This window comes from Sceloporus occidentalis, unplaced genomic scaffold, assembly GCF_023333645.1.
Source record: "Sceloporus occidentalis isolate IW3139 unplaced genomic scaffold, rSceOcc1.0.p SCAF_5, whole genome shotgun sequence".
NCBI classification, from domain to species: Eukaryota; Metazoa; Chordata; class Lepidosauria; order Squamata; family Phrynosomatidae; genus Sceloporus; species Sceloporus occidentalis.
Window position 1 is genome coordinate 26,508,016 of NW_028316985.1, and position 21,986 is coordinate 26,530,001.

Sequence of the window (21,986 nt, forward strand, 5' to 3'; positions counted from 1 at the left end):
TGGTGTGTATGTGCTGAGGATAGTGAATGGAGAACAGTAAGATGCTAGAAAACAGAAATGTTCAACTAGTTTTACTGGAGGACAAAGCTCTGTTCTCCCTACATACGTCTGTTGCCCTTGCATGCTGTAGAGGATGCTGTCCTTTCATCCATGTTGACAGCAATGTGACTGGAACAGGAGACACTATTTTGCCCTTTGCCTCAGGTGCCAAAATGTCTTGAGCTAATCCGATTCGGATATACCCTACTTCCTTTAAAACATCCCTTTTCTTTCTTTTTTTTCTCCAGTGTCAGGTACTAGAATACCAAAGAACCCTATTTCAGTCTAAAACTGATTTTCTGGAAAGCAGTACAAAAAGAATTCTTACACAGTGGAAATAATAGTGATGTATAAATTTTGAAATCCCATTTAAAGATTTTTAGCTGGTCTTCCTGACACTCAAAATGATGCAGGGCAGAGTAGGTCAGAGAAAGAAGCTAGATTCCTCAAGAGTCATCCCCCACAGCTACCAAGGCTACATCTGCCCTGTAGAATTAATGCAGCTTGACACTGCTTTAACTGCCATGACTCAGTGCTTTGGAATTCTGGGATTTGTAATTTTGTGAGACATTTAGCCTTCCCTCTCAGAGAGCTTCGCTGCCTCAGCAAATTTCAAATCCCAGGATTCCATAGGATGGAACCATGGCAGTTAAAGCAATATCAAACAGCATTAATTCTGCAGTGTGGGAGAAGCGAGTGAAGTAGCTTGACTGTTCAAACAAAGGAGAAAAGTCCTCTTGCCTTCATGTTAGCAAATAAACTGTCAGCGACCTTTTCCCCCCAAAGGAAGTCAAATTATAAGTACTTCTCACTGCTCAGAAATGTCTCACTACTCAAAATTTTGCAATGCACATATAGTATACTGTATATTTATATGTGAATGGGTGCGTGGAGAGACAAAGAAGGCAGATCTTCATTAAAACAATGAACTAGTTTTTTATAAGTTCATACATTATTTTCACTGTTCTTCTGCTTATTTATTAAAGTAGCTCTATAATACTGCTTTTGAGATAATGGGATATTTTCTTGTTTGTTGATGCCACCATACTAGCCTTATCCAATTTCAGAAATTAAACAAGATCAGGCACAGTTAATACACAGATGAGAGATTACCAGGAAATACCAGAGATTTTCAACTAGTGCTACAAAAACATTCTGCGTGAAGCTTGGGAGAGCTGTCACAAGCTGGAACTGATAATACAAGGTTTAATGGACTGATGGTTACACTTAGCATAGTAGCCTAATGCCTAAATGTCATATGTAAAGTGATCATGTGTGTGGTGACAAAAGAAGCATGTTTCAGGCATCAGATCTAGAGATGCAAATGATGCTTCTACCAACTTCGGTAGAAATCAGATGGCAAACTACACATCTTACATAAACTAGCATTGATTGCAAGCAACAGTTCAAGAATAGCTAAAGCTGAATTGCCTAAATAATTTGCAGTTGTTGGGTGCCTTCAAGTCATTTCCCACTTATGCTGACCCTAATGCAGACATAGAGTTTTCTTGGCAAGATTTCTTCAAAAGTGGTTTGCCATTGCCATCATCAGAGGCTGAGAGAATGTGACTTGCTCAAGTTCACCCAATGGGTTTCCATGGCCGATCTGGGATTCAGACCTTGGTATCCCAGGGTCTTAGTCCAATGCTCAAACCACTACACCATACTGGTGGCAATACCTCACCTTTAAAGGTAAAGAGTCTTAGAATGCAATACAAATTTATATTTAATTTAAAGAATATGGTGCCGAGTCCTTATTTAAATTTCAGCCAAATTGGTTTAGAAAATGTATTACTTTAAAATGATTGACACAAATGGGATTAACAAGGACAGCTAAATATATTTATTATTAAAGATGCTTACAGGGATATGAACTATGATTTATTATCTTTGAATTTTTTGAAGACTGATAGAGGAACATGATTTGTGGCACAACCCTTGCATCTTACTAGACTGCAGAAAGTTGGAAGGATAAAGAACCTCCTTCGACTGATGAATCTCTTAGAATATGATAAATAGCTAAAATGATTAGATTAGCAGGACCTGGAAAAAATGAAAAACGGGCATTGACAAGATGTACAAAACTGGGAGTTGTGTATTCAGTGCTAGATGAAGACATACAATCACAAAGCAGTCATTTATTACGCCCTTATTTTGAACTTTATCTATGTTTAATTGTTTGAATTCTGTTTCTTCTACGGGTTAAAAATTTTTCTCATTCATGCCAACCTCTCAACAGATTCTACATTTGTTTAAATTTAGACTCTACCCTTCAAATCCATAATGAGGATTGGTTACAATTAAATATGGAAAAATACCACATTTGTATGAGTTTAAAACACCAACTTTGTAAAAGCAACAGCCAAAGAAACATGACAAGCAAAGTTTTAAAAGGTTCTTTTTAGACAAGTACAGGAGTTTTGTCTGTTCTTCCCAGATTCTCTAGTTCCATTTTTTCTTCATCACCATGCAATATCATAGCATTTAAAGACACAGGGACTAGATTTCTGTTGTTCCTACTAGCTTGTTTGCTTCTCCATCAAGTGAGACCACCAGCTGTCGACCCCTGTGGTGAGTTCTCCCACGTGTAAAGATCCACTGTGAGAAATGAAATCCTAGGCCTGTTATGAGACACTCCCCCTGACATGTGCTGCCTATGTAGTAGTTACACTGTTTGGGTGTTGTCAAGCAGAAAGTATAGCCATCAAATGGTGTTGATCTGTCAAATGAATTCAGTCCATTATTTGGGACGATGCCAAGCTTATTTGGACTGGAAGCAGGGCTGCTTTCCTCCCATCCATACGCAGTAATGTAATGGTACACTTCAAAGTACAAGGTCTCATCATGACAGTCCTCATAGCTGCATCACCAAAAGGAGTCCAAACTCTGTTGATCTATTTTGTTCCCATTTTATTTTTTTTAAAGGTTTTTATTGAGCTATCAAAAAAAAATCACATAGCAATTTAACATTTTTTTGTTACAGAGAAAAAAAAGAAACGCACCAGGTCTTGTGTATTATTTCTCAAAAACAAAACACAATTTTCAGCACATACATGAAGTCTTTGGTTCACACATTCAAAGCATAAGAAACTAACTGTCAATTAATAAATGAATAGTACTTTGCCATTCAACTAAAGCATTTCTCAACTGATGGGGGAGATTCAAGCTTGCCACTGTCACAATGAAACTGATAGAAGGAAACCCATATTGGAAAGAAACTTATTTCTGTCTGGTCATTTCTTTTATCTTGTACTGTGCAGTAGATGTGCTTTTCCATGGCTGTATCTGCACTGCAGAAATAATCCAGTGTGACACCACTTTAACTGCCATGGCTCAATGGTATGGAATCCTGGGAATTGTAGTTTTGTGAGATATTTTGCCTTCTCTATCAGACAGCTCTGTTGCCACAACAAACTACAATTTCCAGAATTATATAAAATTGAGCCATGGTAATCCAACTGGATTATTTCTGCAATGCCACTGCAGTCCATAAAAGCTGTTTCCTAAATTCTTTTATACTAGACTTCAATTGAGAGGTGGTACAAATTTTTCCCACTTCTGAGCTTTATTTATCTGGTAGCAGTAGAAAAAAATGTAAGCATTTCCTCGTGATTTAACTCCTTACACAGTTGTCACAAATGAATCAAATCTAGCAGTTTCCATCTCCAACAGCAGGAGTTCCTTTGCAAAGCCACTGTGTCTCAATTATTTGTTCAGAACAAAATCACCCTAAAATGCCTTGCATTACACAATGTATTGTTGATGAGGAAATCCACACACTCCCTCCAGCTATAGCGTCCTCATTGCAGCTAAACTCAGAGGGAACATGGATGGGTGATGGTGGCATCAGTTGACATCACTTTCCCTGCTTGTCAAAAAGTCCCCAGAGTACTATGCAAGCCTTACTTTCATCATACCACTGTCAAGAACATTTTGTATACCTGAGGTATCTCATTCCTATGGCTGCAAATATTCGGATTGAATCCAAGAGGGGAAATTGTCTCCTCAATGGGAGACTTAAATATCCCCTGGGCCATAATTTGCCCTTCAAGCCAGACTAGGCAATCAAAGCAGCATGGGATGTATTGCATGGGACTGTGGCAGGGAAGCAATGAAAGGAGTGAGTCTACCTTATGCAACATCTCTATTGGATCAAGAATCTCACACTGTTATAATGATATTTTATTTATGCAAGGACAATTGTGTTAGCACAGCTGCTTGGTCCAGAAAACATAAGCCCCTGAAATGCATATTTTCATTTGATAGGGAGAAGCCCAATCTTAACTAAAGCTTCTAAGCACATGCTTATGTCTCCCTTTGAAATAAATGGAACTTGAAAGGACTTAATTTTGGCTGAATGCAGATTATTGCATATGATCTATTTATGCAAGCCCCATCCTTATGAGTCAAAAGGTTTTAAACAAGATAACAAATTAAAATCACCTGATAAAAATCCTTTATATGAAACAGTAGACTTTGGATGTATCTGCAATGCAGAATTAATACAGTTTGACACCATTGCCATGGCTCAGTGCTATGGAATTCTGAATTTATAGTTTGTTGTTATACCAGGATCTCTGACAGGGAAGAATATCCCACAAAACTACAAATCCTAGAATTCTATAGGCTTGAGACATGGCAGTTAAAGCAGTGTCAAGCTGCATTTTTTCTGCAGTACACATACAACCTATACAGCATCAACTTAAATTGATTCTTACTACCAGTGTTTTTTAAATATATATTTTATTAATTTTAATACACTGTAACCAACAATCATAACATTTCTTACGATAATCACAACTTTATACTTTACAAAATACATTCCCAAATCCCTCCCTTCTTATTTCACATGTCTTACTTTGATATAGTCTGTTATTTGAATACCACTTCCTATATCCCCCGAAGAAACGTAGAACGATTTCCAACATTATTAATACACATTCCATCATGTGACACTCACAAAAAATACAGACAGCACACTCGCTTATCTCCCACGCCATATTCCCACAATTCTTAATAAATTTTAATTGTAATCCAAAAAGAACCATTTAATTAACATATGTAGCGCTTTCCCTCAATTTCTATTGAAAATCTAATTTTTTATTTAGATTCTTCTATTTGAGGGGATATCCCCTTTTCACCTCAATTTCAATTCTTGTATTTCGTTTCTCCCAATCTCTGGTTTATTAATCTCTATCTACTCGAATTTGCAAAGGAACGCTTACCAAAGAAAATATGAAAATTTCCATTGACATATAATATGTCCCTTGTTTTCCTTACAAATTCTAATCACCTATCACAATTTTTATCCAATTTGATCCATATTTGAGGTCCAATTAGCCCTTTCCCCCCATTTTCTTTCCATAAATTTTATGACAGATTCCCAACTTGACCTCCATTTGGAGCTATATTGATTTTCCATTTTATGTGAAATTAAATCTAATTCCATCATATGAAATAACTTTAATCTCCATTCTTCAATTTCTATTATCTTATCTGATTTCCAACCTCTTGCAAAGACAAGTCTTGCAGCCGTTAACATGTAAAATATAGTTTTCCCAAACCTTGTTTCAACATCCCCATCTAACATGCATAATATCATTGTTACTATGTTAAACTCTAGTTTAACTCCCAAGATTTCATTGATTTCCTTCTGCACTTTTTTCCAAAAGGTTTTTGCTTTGTCGCATAACCACCATAAATGGTAAAAGGTGACAATATCTTTTTTACAATTCCAGCAGATCTTATTGCCCGTCTTGTAAATTTTATCTATTTTTTTGGGTGTTAAATACCACCTGTATAAAATTTTGTAATAGTTTTCTCTGACATATTGTGAAGTAGAGTATTTCATTCTCATATTCCAGGACTTCTCCCACTGTTCTAATTCAATGATAAACCAGTGTTATAGCAATAAATCATGGAAGCGAGACATCATACTGGTTATAGCTATCCCTCTACAAGAAGCATTAAAATGCTGGCAGCTGTGTTTATTCATATTAGAAAGCAAAATAGTTCTAGGTGTTTTGCTTCCTAATATGAATGGAGCAGGTGTTTTGTAAAACTACTAGGCCTTAATTACCGATTTGCTTGAAATATAGGGGCATGAATGTACATTTAATTAAATAAATATACACATGGGCCTTGAATCTCTTTTTCAAAGAGGTGAACAGCTAAATCTCTTAGGGGCTGTGCAGACTGCCCTTGAAGGGACGGCCTGCAGCCGCCTCCATTTTCCCTGGATTGGTGCCATGGAAACTGCACACTGTGGCCCCGATCTGGCCTTTCCAGGGTGGCTTTTTTTTTTTTTTTTTTTTTGCACCGTGGAAAGGGTGTGATAGCTGCAATGCTGCAGCTTTAAGGCGCTCCTCTAGCACTGCATCTCCATGACGCAACTCATTGTGTCATGGAGATGCAGTGCCAGAGGAGTGCCATGATGCCATGCACCGTTTAGAGTGGTGCTCAGCATCATACCACCCTGGGGACGGAGCAGGGGCATGTGTCATGTAGATGCCATGCCCCAACTCCGCCCGCAGGTCGGCCTTTATGACTGGTGTGCACAGCCTCTTAGACTACTATTTGGACTCCTAGAAGTCTTGGACTCCACAATAATCCCATTAAAACAGTTACAGGAAGAGCCTTGAATAAGAAGGGTGTTATTTGCAAAAGGGCAGTAGCTAAATAGAAAGATAATAAAATACTCTAGATAATAAAAGTAGTAAATTAGTGGAAAGTTACTGGAGATAATATGTGGCAGAGCCTAGTGCATATTTACTCTGAAATAAGTCTATGGAGCTTGCTCCTAAGTAAATGTGAATAGGATTTCAGTCTAATCACACACATTCCCCAAAGCTGTATGTTCAACTACTAAACAGGACTGTAAAAGGATTCCAAAATGCTATCTACCGAGGCCAAAAACTTAATTGGGGTGGATGAAGTGTGGCTTAGGGCTTGGCATAAATTTAGAAACCATCCTAACAGCATTGGACTATAAGTAATTTAGCTTCTACCCTGGTTAGCAACCATTTTCTAATAACAGCATGCTCAGTAGCTGAAGAGAATTATGCAGAGTTTCAAAAGAATATCCACAGAAGCCAGAAGTATCAGGAGATTAATTGGGGTGGATGGGAGGATATTTTGGACTCCATATTTCGTGGCATGGGGGCGTGTGTCTTAAAACCTTCAGTCTATGAAATGATATTATGATGGGATACAAGACCCAAAGGGGGATAAAGATGGATCTGATTATGAAGCTGTTCCCTTAGATTATAAGGGCAAAACACAAGGTCATATGCTAAATTAGGGAAGGAGGCGTATCAAGTTGGGTACTAGAAGGATCCTTTTGATCCAAAGAATGTCCAGCATGTCATATGATGCTCCCTGCATAAAATAACAGAGAGACTTCTAGAATTATAGCATATTAATCATAGTTTCTCATCACAGGTGAAGACAGGCATATTAATCTAAATGAGTTTTGAAGCAGCTCAGGCATACAAACATTCATTGTTTTAAAAATATATTTCAGAATGGATCTTAAAAGAGCTTCCAGAGGGCTTTAAAAGACTAGATTCCTTCACACATGTGTTATGTGATGAGACATGTGGAGTTGTAGGCTGCTCTCCCATCATTTGTGAACATGAGATATTGATAGGTTGACCATATGTACCATTTTAAATGGGACAGAACCATTTTTCCCTTTTTAAAATATTTCTAAACTATCCCATAGTTTTAATATAATTCCAATTTTGTCCCATTTTCAAGAAAAATGGTTCAAAGATCCCTGTTTGATATTGTGGTTATCAAAAAAGCAAAATAAAACCAAATTGTGTCATGGAGTGAGAGATGTTTCATGATAAGTTGTTGAAAGACTGAAATTTGCTGCAAAATATTACTTCATTGGAGAAATATTCAAGGTACGATCGTGGTAAAATATAGTTCCCCTCTACATCTACCTAAATTTTTGTATGAGTTCTATCACAGAAGAATAATAGTTCAGTATGTTCATCTAATAAACCTTTGTTATCGTCTTACTTTTTCATGAGTACGGAATATTACATAACCCTGTCCCGTTTTTGCCATCCCAATGTCCTGTTTTGTCTTAAGGAAATATAGAGCAGCAAATGGTATCTCAGCCCCTCCCACCCCCCACCCCCCAAAAGATGCATAGTACCCAAACCTAGCCAAATGTGTGTGTGTGTGTGTGTGTGTGTGTGTGTGTGTGTGTGTGTATATATATATATATATAGCCTCTGAGGCAGAAAATCCGATGTGTGTAAGATTTCCCCCATGTTCTAGAATACAATCCTCCAAGGCTGCAGGATATTGAGTATGTCTACCCAGGAAGAAGTGTAGAGATAAAAGCTTTCCCTTGCAGACATTCATGTGGAATGAGCAAGTAGCAAGGATGGAATCAACATGATCTTGGGGATGGATCTAGTAGAGCAGCACCATGGCTCGTTTTTTTTTTTTGTATGACACTCATTCACACAATATTTTTGTTGTGTGCCTTCAAGTCGTTTTTGACTTATGGCACTCCTCAAGTGAACCTATCATGGAGTTTTCTGGGGCTTAGAGTGTGTGATTCCCCCAAGGTCGCCCAGTGACTGTCCATGGCTGAGTGGGGAATCGAACTCTGATCTCCAGAGTCATAGTCCAACACTCAAACTGCTACACCATGCTGACTCCTCATACACAATACGCCTTCAAGTCATTTCTGATTTATTATGACCCTAAAATGAACCTATCACTTGGCAATATTTGTTCAGTGTTTGCCTTCTTCTGTGGCTGAGAGTGTGTGTCTTGCCCAAGGTCATCCAGTGGGTTTCTATGGCCAAGCAGGGATTCGAACTCTGGTTTCTGGAGTCCTAGTCCAACATTCAAACCACTTCACCATGCTGGCTCTCCCCACCCCACTTTTTTAAAAATAGTGCCTTAACAAATTGCAGGATTATAGAGGATGTTGTCATAACAGTTAAAATGGAATCATAGTACTATAATTATGTAGTGTGAAAGGGTCCCTGGTGGGCACAAGTCCTTTATCAGCTCTTTATAGAACTGCTCCAAAATTCCAGATGTGAACATAGTGAGAATGTAAACAGACAATCCAATGAGGACTCTGTCCTCCCCTTTATATTGAGGTCTCCTTTCTCTTTGCCTCAAGGGCCTATTTAATGGACACTGCATAATTAATGAAATTTGGCAATTCTTTAACTGTCATGGTCTAGTGCTATGGAAGTCTGGTATTTGTAATTTTGTGTGATATTTTGCCTTCTCCATCAGAGAGCTTTGGTGCCACAACAAACTACAAACATTAAAATGGAATTATACTATCAACTGCCTTTTAAAACAAATTAAAACATTCATGTCAAAATGTCAAAAAGAAGTTTTAAAGTACATTTAAAATAGTGCAGCAGTCTCTTAAAAGACTTTTTTTTTAAATAAATGGCATCAATCAAGGCCCTCGCCCAAGACTAATAGCATTTCTGTGAGAAATATTTGTTAAGGTTAACTATCTTTTTCACTAAAAAGTGTCATCCATCAGCTGACTCTTAGCAATCAAACTTACCCACACCAAAAGAGACAAAACTTCAACTGATTTAACATCTTAGAAAGCAACACAAGTCAACAAAGGATAGTAAAATCCACATTTTATTGCAAAAGTGATATAAACAAAGATTGAAATGATCTGGATACTATTTACATTCCTGACCTTTTGCCTCCTGGGATGGTAGGGATAGGGAGTGTTGCATAAACAACACAATCCATTTCAGAGGACAAAAGAGGCCCTTCATATGATGACTTCCATTTGACCCAGATTTATTTCTGGACAGAGGGACAACAGCAGCAACCTTTTCGCAGTCTAACTAATCTGGCCTTTTTCAGTCTTAGTTTCTCGATGTGTTCAAGTAAATTTCCCATTATTCCCAATCAGTGTCTATACTAGGTGAGAATGATGGCAGATACAGTTTGCAGAGCTAAGGTTGCAAAAAGTTGTTCTAGGTGTTATCTTTTCCCTGGGAACTAACATCCCCACAGCAAGTTTTCAGCAAGCCTTATCAGCCATAGCAAAATATTTCTTCATCCAATTAATCTCATAACAACATTTATGAGTATGTCTGATTAATATTATCCCCATTTTAGAGAAGTGAAATGGAATTGAGAAACTATGATATCTATTTGCCCAAGGCTGTCCAGTGAACTTCAGATGTAAGCTTCCTATATCTAATATCAGTTCTTCCTCAGTACTCAGGGCATGCTGACATAACCAGAGATGTGGCATGTTCAAAAGAAAGGGTGGAAACCTAATATTTATGTTAAAAGTTTTTTTATTTGTCATGACATAAACCACTTGTAACTCAACTCACACTTTTCCTCCTCCTCCTCCTCCTCTTCTTCTTCTTTGGTTTTGTTTTCTTTTATCCCAAAAAGGAATGTGATGTTTATTGGCAGGACTACGTTAAGAGATGAATTAGAATTCAGATGCATGGTACATTACTCACAGTAATTTGGATCAAAATATGGACATATTTGTTTTTATTTGCCATCAAGTTGCTTCAAGTTATAGTTGCCTCAACTGGTGCTTCACTACACTACAAATCCGAGAATTCTGTAGGATAGAGTCATGGCAGTTAAAGTGATATCAAGGCCCCATTCCCACTCACAAATAAATTGGTGTGCGATCGATGGATCGATTCGACAACGGAGCGGGGTTCCCGCTACATTTGCCCCGGTCACATTTTCCCTCTAAAATAATCCACTTGTGGTTCCCATTCACAAATGAATCGATTCAAAATTATTTGGTTCCAGCCAGCCAAAGGGGAAATTTGAATCAATTCCAATCCACATGTGGTTCAGACTTGCACAGATTTCATTTATTGGAAAATAAGTGGAAAAAATCAGCATCAAAAAGACATGGGTTAAATGAGTCTAGCGCATGGCCCCCCTCTCAGAATTGCTTCAGCGATTCGGATTAAGTGGGAACCAGGGTCGTTTGAACCAGTTCAAACCGATTCACAATCCAGTTTAAAAGGTAGTGGGAATGAGGCCCAAACTGCTTTATTTCTGCAGTGTAGACATATCCTTAGCCTTCTTCCAATTTCTTTACTACAGTCTCTATTTTAATAGATGACTGAGCCAATAGAAAATCTCTAACTAGTTCAATATCTTCCTTACTCACTTTATAGTTATGTGAATCATCAGCTAGTAGGCAGCTGCAGCAGCAGCAGCAGCAGCAAACTGGCAGAGGGCCTCTGAGAGACAACAGCAGTGGCACTTTGCTAACTCTTGTTAGTACCACACAGGAGAAAGCAATGATAAACCACTCCTGAAAGCCTTTTACCTTGAAAACTCTATGATGAGAAATATCAGCTACTTAAGCCTAAACTCATTTTTGTCTTGTAGAAGCAATTGCTTCATTTAAAATGACCATCAGTTTTGTTTCCTAATACAGCAATCTATAATAAAATATTATATAACAATCAGCATCTTAGAACAGTTGGCTAGTTACATAGCTTTTTGGATGTCATGCACCTGCTTACCTAGTACCAGGTACTCACTATATTGTCTTAGTTTCTGTTACAGAAATCAATGGAACTTCCACATTTTGGGGGCCTCCATGCAAATGGTGTTTCTGACTGCAGCTCTGTCTTCTGTCTTCTCCATGACCAAAATTAATTTCTGTGCCTAAATTCCCACTGACTCCAACTGGAGGAAAAAAATAAATATTAATCTTAGTGAAGGACTCAGTGAAGTCTGCCACAGGCTTATACAAGGATAAATACTCCAGAATCCTTAAATTTAAAAAAAAAACATTAGTATGCTTGTGTTATCCAACAAAGTATTAACAAAAAGTAAGTAGAAATGTATGTTCATTATCAAGTTGTCTCTTTGGGGTATCTTCATGCTGTGGCGGTAGAGTGGGTGAGGAGAAGAGAAGTGTGTGTGCGTAATTCAGAGCAGATTTTGCATCTTTGATTGTCTGACAGTCTGTTCTGATCCTCACTTTGTGTGCGAATCTGATGCTTCTCAATTTAGAAAGTTATAGCTGTTCTCCTCAGCTGCATGAAATGCTGTAGAGATTCTTTCCTAAAGCCAAGAGCGCAGTGGCTGCAAACAACAGATGTAAGCAGACCTCCCATAACGGTCAGTTTTCAGAGGGTTTGCATTGAGAGGAGAGGAGGTGCTATTTTGATTGATATTTCAATGCTGTATATAAAGCAGAAGAATTCTGTTCCTCTTCTGCTTGCCATATTGGTCTGCATGCTCTCCTCAGGACTTGTGGCTACTTGTTGTCATACCTGTCACATACTGGGAATAAAGAAGAACTGAAAACTATGCCAGAACCCACCAAAAAACCTGGTAAGCTTATGTTCCCTCTCTCTTTCTCTCTCTCTGTCTCTGGCAAATATCTTATCAAGATGCAAAAAGCTCATTTTGGAACTAGCAGCTGAACAAGATCGGAGAAGGCAAACTTCTAACACAGTATCCTTGCTATACCAAATGATCTTCTAATTCATAAAGGCAAAAAAACCCACAAAAACATTTCATTGATTCATAATCAAACTCATCTACAATAACAATAGTTGAATTGCTTAGTGGTGACCATTAGAAATTTGTAGAGCTATAATTTAGGATTGCAAACAAGATGATTTATGAGTACCACAACTATAGTTCTGTCTCAAGGTTTTGAAAGTTCCCTTTATGACAATTGAAACCTAAGTGTCAATAGGTTACTTTTTCATCATGGTTTCTTCAAGAAATGCATGAATCTTGATTACTGCAAATGAATCTCAATAGGATGAGCAGGTTTATAACTTAGTGTTACTATTTGCCTTGGATGCTAGATATTTATGATCCTATCATCCTATTTACCTTACTCACTGTGTATCAAATTCAGAGACTATTTTTGTGCCAAGATGAGGATGCTGTCATTATTCTTGGCCTCTGTCCGAATTTTGGAGAAGGAGTGTTGTCCTTCTCCAGCGAAGCTCCTACAAAAGGGTAACACATTTAGAAACATTTAATCCAGCACTTCACAGTGGGGAGATTATCTAAATTTAAATATTTCTGAACAGACTGCTCTTTGAAAACACTAAGAAAGAGATTCCTTAGCTTTCGCTTAGTTTCAATAGCTCACGTGTTATCCTGTTAATATTAAATCTATCTGTAACAAGTTTGTGTCTTATCTTACCATACTGGGCCTTTTTGCCATTAATAAAGACTCCTGTGGCATCTTTAAGAATAACTGATTTATTATATCATGGGTTTTTGTGGATTGTAATCCAGTTTGTCAGATGCCTGGAGGAAAATTGTAGAGACACAAGTACATATATACAGTGCACAGAACTGTGAGTAAAATCACTTGGCTTGAAAAAAAATGTTATTACACTGGCCATTAACAGTGTTGGTGATATAACATAAATATCCAAACAATTAGTAAGGCTTCATTGTGCCTTTTTAGAATAAACATTCACCATTTATAGTTTAATCCTGTGCATACTTGGTCAGAAATTAATTTTGGTAAATTCAGTGGGAATTAATCCTAAATCTGTGGGCACAGGGCAACATCTTTAATCTTTTTCCCCCTCTGCCCAGTTCTTTCTCCTTGCCATGTAGTTATTATTCCATATATCTTCACATCATATTAGCCATAACCTTTTTAGGGTGATGTAATCGAAGATAGCTTTCCAATACCAATTTCAATATGACAAATCAGATGTACAACATATGCACCATAATGTGTGAAAATGCACAATGAAGCAATTAAATAACACCTTTGGGTAGTATGAAAGAGCAGATGAAGCAATGCTAGCCATTGGAAATGCTTTGATTGTGTATTCCTGCATGGCAGGGAGTTGGACAGGATGGTCCTTGCAGTCTCATTCAACTCTATAATTCTATGATCAGAAAAATCTTTTTTAAGTCAACAAGAAGGCAAAAATCTCTTAATCGAGAAGAGGTTATAAAAATTAGCTGGGAGAGGGAATATGTACAGGGAAAGAATTTATATGTAAGTCATGTTCTGTGTGTGTTGCCCTGAGATGTTATAAATGGGAAGGGTCTGCACTTTGCAATAGTGGTGGTACAATTGTCATATCTCTCTTTTTTTTATGTAACACACAGCTTTTCTTCATAGGTGTAATATTATCTGTATGGATATTTGCCATGGGATAAGAGCCCTAATTGTTCTTTGGTTTGAGGGGGGGGGGGGATGGCAGGGAAATGGTGGGCTCAATCACCCGGCTTGCCACCTGAGTAATTGCAAGTAGTTGCAAAATCAATGACTCTATTAATTTTTAAAAATAATTATGCATCCATAGGTCACACCACAAGTGCTGAAGGGGAGGGGGGAATGATGAATCTACCAAAAACTGAGAAGGGATGATAAACACCTCTCTGCCATTAATCCCTCCCTTCAAGAATGATGCGATTCAGATCTGTCGTTCCCACTTGTTGAACACACTTAGGAATTGATTTTTTTCAAAAGAACCACCAAAGAACTAGTGTCAGGAAAGAGTGGTGTGTGTGTGTGTGTGTGTGTGTGTGTGTGTGTGTGTGTGTGTTTGCCTCACTTCATTGTGATTGAAACCAATCACAGTAGGATCAGAACCACTTTCTAATGGGAGCAATGGTCATATAACCCAATCAGCAAGTTGCTGTAACACAGCCATCGTAATGCTAAGACAGAAGTGGATGCAGACCTCAGGCTAAGAATTGAAAGCTTGGAATTAAGCTAATTCTAAACCCAAGAATTTGGATTTCATAACAGATACGTCTTTCCATACTTTGGTTACCCCAAACATTCTTCACTTCAGCAGTATAATTTGGGATGCCAATGCTGACAACAACACTTACCACCTCTTCCTCTTCCTCTTTCTCTTCTTCCTCCTCCTCCTCCTCCTCTCTCTTCTTCCTATTATATATTTGTTGTTTTTACTAAATAATAGGGAGTTCAAAACCCTTCCTGATCTACTGCAAATCACTCAGAGATCTACCAACCATTGCCAATCTGTCTTCTGACCAATGCTGTGCTAACAAGCTAACAACATTTTTTTCCTTTGATTTGTCCCAGCGCACTGGCTTTGCTTTCATGTTCAATATAGCTCACTTCCATATTTAGGATTTGGGAAGTATATATCCTCTAGGCATATTGGATGTGGCTCTGTGGGGTTTTCGCCTTGTCTATTAGCATGTGGCATGGATGTCTGGAGTGTTTTACACAGTGTGCTTTACTAAATCTGCTCCAAATAGCTATGACATATTTGGTTTCGCTTAGTCTTTTCCTCTATGGTATGAAGTATTATTATGTGGGCAATATGATTTCATCCATGAACAGTGTTGCTTATGGGATTGGAGAAGAACATTATCAGAACTTTTTTAGCCCTAATATCTGTTCATCTGCTTTTACTAACAGCAGTGGTGGCCGGTGGCTCCCATGTCAGTGGGAGAATGACCCGCTCCTGGTTTTAGTTTGAATTTTAAAAATCTATCCAAAGGATATGGCTCAGCACTTTGGATACATCATTTAAAGTTCCAATTAGCATCTGTAGTTCAATGTATAAATTGCTTGTTTGGCAAAAGATAGACTGCAAAATCTCTTTCCATCTTTTTGCCTATATATTCAGTATGGGTAAGTGTCCTAGACTATTTAGACAAATGGCAGTGTAGCATTAACCAGAAAAACAGTTTAAAGAAGTGCCAAGGACAAAACAAGCAGACATTAAAATATTTATTTAATGATTTCTAGTAACACTACTTGTAATTACAACTAGAACATCCCAAAGTTATCAGCCACAAATCTGCTCATTGATATAACAGATGTGGGTTGCACTCCAAGTACAAACTTAAAACTAATCCAGAAGAAAAATTTTGAAAAAAAAAATTTCAGGAACAGAAATCACCTTATTGGAAAGACAGACAAAAAGCAACTCATACGAAGCATTCTTCATCATTCAAGACAAAGATCTTATTTCACTGACATGTTTTAAAGAAATGGTATTAAATCTCTCCTTCAAGATAAGAGGACATAGTTTTCAGGGATTTCTGGGACATGGTTAAGGAGAAGACTGGTATAAATGAAGAATCTCAAGATCTATTAATCATAGCTGTATACAGAATAGCTGGGCTTGGGATGGGTACGTCTATAAACACAGAGTTAAGGCCACTTGCTGATCCATTGCATATCAACCCAAGATGTACCAGCACATCCCATTCTATCGTCTTCCAATCCTTAATGCTCAGCATTGCAACAATACAGTTCTGAAGGGTTTGGGGTGAAATGAACAACTCTTTAAATTACTTTTTTAATAAATTGTGTGTGAAAGATGAGAGAGTTTGTGTGTGGTCTGACAAGTTATTTCTACCATGAGATATTGCTGTTGAGCTATCTAGCTATCAAGTTTTGTGTTCTCAGTAGAGGGAAAACGCTAAGGAGCTTTCTGTAGGATATAAGGGTTTTAGCACCTCCGTGTGGGATCCAGCACTCCACAGGGTTGAGTCTAAGGCAACTAGTGTTGACAGGCTAAAAGGATCGGTTTGTTTGTTGGCACCGATTCTGCAATGCCAGAGGACAATAATGTATGAAGTATCTTACTGAAAATAGCTGTACCAAATGTGCACATGAATATGAGAGTCTAATTCTGCACCCAAACTCCAGCTAACCTTCCTTCTAAAGTATGCTATTTGTAATGCAAATGATTGGTGTGTGTGTGTGTGTGTGTGTGTGTGTGTGTGTATCATTTGTTTGAAATAACTATAGATTAAGTTAGATATAGGACTTCTTATACCCGGATCTGATATTTGGACAAAGATGTATTTTGAGTTGTGGTTGGGTTGTGTGTTATTTAACTTTCAAGTAAATGAAAGTCTGTTAAAAGGCTGTGTAAAGAGAATGCTATCTCTCACCAGATGCGTCTTTCTACTCTGCCTCTTTCTGGATCCTCTCTTTTGTTAACTGAACAGTGTGTAACGGAGACCTTGCATTCTGCATCCCAATAGCTGTTTGGATATAAATGAGACTATTTGTGATCGAAAGTAGTGGAAACAGTTTAGACCAAACTTTGGTCTTCCAAGTGTTTTGGACTTCAGTTCCCAGGATCCTAAACTACTGGCCAAAATGTGTATAATTACAGCGCTATAGAAATAAAGTTTAATAATAATAATAATAATAATAAATGGCTGTGGCTTCTGGGAGCTGAAGTCCGAAACACCTGGAGGACCAGAGTTTGGGAATCACTGATTTAGAGTAAGCTAAAATGAGACTCACCAGTGGGACTACTTTTCCGTGGTTGTGGAAATGTGAGCTGCTATAAAGCAAGAGGCTATGCTGACTGTAGCACTGCTGCTGGCAAGGTCTTCCCATGTTGGACAGCCCTTTGCTGAAGAGCAGTTGAATGTTTATGACCACAGATGATTTACATAACTTTAAAGTAGACAATGAAGAAATTGAAATAGTTCAAGATTGTCCATGCTAATCCATATTCAGTCACTAATCAGAATGGAGACTGCAATCAAGAAATCAGAATGAGACTAGGAATTGGAAGGGCAGCTAGGAAGGAACCAGACAAGATCCTGGAGTGTAAAGATATACCATTGAACACTAAAGGATTGGACATTGAAGAAAGGTGATAGCAAGAAAATTAACTCACATGAAATGCAGTGCTGAAGATGAGTTCTACAGTACCATGGACTGCTAAAAGACAAATACAGTGTGCCCATGTCATACGTGGGCACTCCTTCCACGCCATCCAGCATACGCTGGACACCACGCCGGAAGAAGCCGCACCACACGCCAGAAAGAGTAATGGGGTGAGCATTGATGGTGCACGCTGGCACGTGCTGCCACAGGGACGAGCCCCATTGGCCTTAATGGGGCTTGAGCATAGGTGGAATTTCTCTTATGCGGAGGAGTCCAGAACGGATCCCCCGCGTAAGGGAAGGGCCCACTATACATGGGTCCTAGAGCAAATCAAGCCTTAACTGTCCTTAGAATCCAAGATGACTAAACAGTCTGTCATACTTTGGACAGATCATGAGAAGATACAACTCACTGGAAAAGACAATGAGGTAGAAGGCAGTAGGAAAAGAGGAAGACCACATTCCAGATGGATATACTCAATCAAGGAAGCCATAGTCCTCAGTCCGCAAGACCTGAGCACTTTGCATTGTCTCCAGAAACAGACCACCAGTCATTGCAGCTGTTGCAAGAAGTGAGTGTACCATGCTGCTCTTAAGAAGGAAGTATAACAAGATCAAATAATTGTGTAAAATAATTTCCCTCATAATGGTCATTTTTAATTATTCGATATGACAGCAATTAATAACAACTAAATTAAAAGAAAGTTGTAATTGTCCATGCCATAGTATTCCCAGTTTCTCTGTGTGGTTGTGAAAGTTGGATAATGAGAAAGCTAACAGGAAGGTAATCAACTCATTTGAAATGTGAAGTTGAAAGTTTAGGACCTACGTATTCTAAAATGCACCAGATCCCATCAAATCTTGGAAAACTAAGCAGGGTCAGTCCTGGTTAGTACCTGGATGGCAGACTGTCAATGAATACAGGTGTTGCAAGCTATATAGCAGAGGAAGGAAATGGCAAAACCACCTCAGAGTATTCCTTGCCTAAGAAAACCCTATGAAATTCATGGGGTTGCCATTACTTGACAGGCCTATTTGAAGGCATGTACACACACACACACACACGAGTTCTACAGACACCATGGACTGCCAAATAGACAAATAAATGGGTCTGAGAACCAATCAAGGCCGAGCTTTTACTAGAAACTAAGGCCCAGTACAGATTAGGAGAAAGGGGTGGCCCTGTCCCTTTCTCCTCTGGATTGTAGCCATGGCAACCGCACGGCCACGACAACAATCTGCTGGAAAAAGGAGCTCTGAAATGGAGCTCCTATCCCGCAACACCACCAAGGTGCCAGTTGCACCCTGGGGCATCGTAGTGATGTGTCTTGTGCATCGCAACATTTGGACACATTGCACAAGATACATCATGGACGTGTGCACCATATGGACGTAGCTGCATCAAGATGGTGCTGCCCATACATACTAGAGTTTGGGAGCATGCGGTTGCTGCACGCTCCTGAACCCTAGTATCGGTGGCACCATGATGCTTTTGGCCTGTGTGTACTGGGCAATTTGGTGAGGTATTCAGCCTGGTCTGTCAGAGAGCTCTGGTGCCTCACCAAACTACCAAACTTTCTATCCTCCACTGTATCTCTATGGTCAACCTCCATCATACTTTTGGTGGAGGACCTAGAGACTCCTAGAGAGAACATGTTAATCAAATCTGCAAAAGAGAAAGCCGTAAATGTGGAGGGTCAACTGTGGCATCTTAAAAAAACTTCTTTAAAGGTCAGACCTGGCACTGCTCCCCTGACATGGAAGCCACTACTGCTGATAAGTACTTGTAAGGGAGAACACCAAGGAATAACAGAGGTTTCCAGGTTGCAGAAAAATCTAGAGACTCACTATCAGTCGAGAGTTGACAACACTGGGTGACATGAACCAATGGTTTGGTTTGGCATCAGGCAGCTTCCTGAATTCTTGTAATATAGCTCCACTCCAGTATGTTGCATGGAAGTAGTTGCATGCATGGAAGTTGTTTGTGTGGTTAGGTGGATAGCACCTGTATTCAGAAATAGATAGCAGAAGTGAATATCACTAAGATCTGAGAATAATATCTGAGAAGGAATAGTTTCCCCAAATTGTACAGGACCAAGATCTTGCATGTATATTAGTTCAACAGCTTCTCTGTTCAAATGGGCAGCTTTCAGTTTCCATGGATGCCATGATAGCATGCTTATTTATTTATTTATTTATTTATTTGGCATGGAAGGTGGGAGCTGACTTGAAGCAGTACTATATAATATAGGCTCACATTGGGGTGGCCAATGGATCTGCCCCATAGGAATGGAAAATCCACTGTGAAATTTTACTGCTTCTCCTCCTGCAGCTGCTCTAAAGTGAAATAGCTGAGCTAGGGTCCAGTGCTGGCAGACTTCCAACTCAGCTCAGAGCAGCTGTGGAGAAAGTGGTGGTAAAATCCAGAGTGGATTCGCTGCTCCCATAGCAGCAGATCCACCAGCTGCCCATGGCTTATACATATGAAATGTTATGCATGCATTATGCTACCAGTGCACATGGTAAGAGATTTGCATCCAAAGGAGTAGTCATGTTAGTAAAAACAAGAGAGTCTTCTGGCACCTTCAAGATTTTGTAAAGTGCCATGTAAAACTTACAGCACTAAATAAATAAACTGCTTTATTTCTGCTGTGTGTCAGGTCTTATGGACCCAGACAGACATGGATTCTTTAGAAAATATATCCAGGGGTTTGTTGGACATACAGTGAAGTACAATGGCATCCAAAATCCACAAAACAGAGACACCTTTACTAGGCTAACTTTGGCTACTCATCTCTGTGTTGCTTCTTATTGAGATGAAATCCCAAATACCTGATTTTATATATTGTAGCTATGCTAACAATAGTCTCTCTCTCTCTCTCTCTCTCTCTCTCTCTCTCTCTCTCTGTGTGTGTGTGTGTGTGTGTGTGTGTGTGTGTGTGTTGCTACAGTACCATTTTTGGATGCAGGCATCCCCAATCTACTATAGAAGCAGGACTTGAAGGCAGGCTTGGAAGATTAATTTCTTCACAGGCCATTAGATCCATGTATTTTTTCCTTCTGCAGGCCTCTGAACTCCTCTAACCCTTTCAAAGAGGTTGAGAGGATTCCTACCGCCTGGTATGTAGGGAGAGAGAAAATGGAACAATGGAAAGGGCTACAGCAGAATGAGAGTATGGGGCAAACTAAGGGGCTTCTTTACTAAAGATGGTAGGTCAGCAACATCCCATACCCTGGGAATTCAGGGCCAAAATCTGAGACTGTAGGTGGGTGGACTCTGCTGATTTCATGGGATGGACACATAAAGACAGGTCTGACAAGAATCAAAACCACTTCTGGATCAAGTGTTTGTCGAAATGGTTATGAGGCCAATGGGACTAGAATTTGGGTGAAACATAACTAACTGGGTAATATGGCACCCATTGCAAGGGGATAGACTAGGCAGTTTTTGACAGCCAGGCAGGTGGGAAAATGTGCCCAATAGCTACAGCAGTTGCCACCATTGTTGCTAGGGTTTCCATCCTACACTGCTTTACCTACAGTACACATGAAATGTGGGAAGTTTGTTTACGGGTCCTACACTACTGCTGAGGCTTGTGGAAGGCTCACTGTCACCTGATGGGAAGCTCCTCATATCGGTGCTGCTTCCAGGTCTTTACAAGATGGCTCATGAGTATCAGTACTGGCATTCTGCTCCACCTTCCTCTAAATGGCACCTACTCTATCTCCTCTCTTCACTCCTGGCTTTTTAATCCACTACTGTACACAAACACAATGCACACACCAACACCTTTGCACTGAGAGCCCTGATGTCAAATAAGAATGGATGGAGATGGGTCCCAGGCAGTGCGGCTGGTGACCACACAGTGTCAACGGGACAGAAACTCCACTTCAATTTTCAGTCTGAAATTTAAAAGTGCCATACAACATGCTAAATCAGTTTTGGCAATAGGAATGAGTGTTGCGGATAGCTTCTTGGATCAAGACCCAGAGTGGATTCACCATCCCACTGACATGGAAGCCACCAACTTTCATCGGTCCTCACGTTTTACAGTTGCCTCACAGTCACAATCTTGCTCCATTTTTGATGCCACGTACCTCAAGAATTGTCTCCTTGATTAGAGACCAGAGAAACACAGTTAACTTCAGCCAGTGTCTTGAGATGTAGAAATCCTACCCAAGACAACAGTGGTACCTCTTTTATTGTCAAACAGATAATGTTTAGGAATGTAAATCTTCATAAATTTCATTCTTGTAGGCAAGAATAAATAATTTTACCTTTTTTTCCCATGCGGTGAGAAAGCCAACAGAAATGG

General features: G+C 39.1%; 1 protein-coding gene across 8 annotated transcripts in view; it reads left to right on the forward strand.

Annotated features, from left to right (window-relative positions):
* The first annotated feature begins 12,264 nt into the window (after positions 1-12,264).
* The window catches only part of MYBPC1 (myosin binding protein C1), a 113,277-nt gene continuing 103,555 nt past the window's right edge, over positions 12,265-21,986 (forward strand). For 5 of the 8 annotated variants that reach the window (XM_089527939.1, XM_089527941.1, XM_089527942.1 and 2 more), the window contains exon 1: positions 12,266-12,393. In XM_089527939.1, the coding sequence (XP_089384065.1) occupies positions 12,369-12,393 (25 nt within the window). In that variant the 5' untranslated portion in view covers positions 12,266-12,368. Of the gene's footprint in view, positions 12,394-21,986 lie in introns of all 8 variants that reach the window. The other 3 variants (XM_089527944.1, XM_089527940.1, XM_089527945.1) reach the window with 1 other exon arrangement.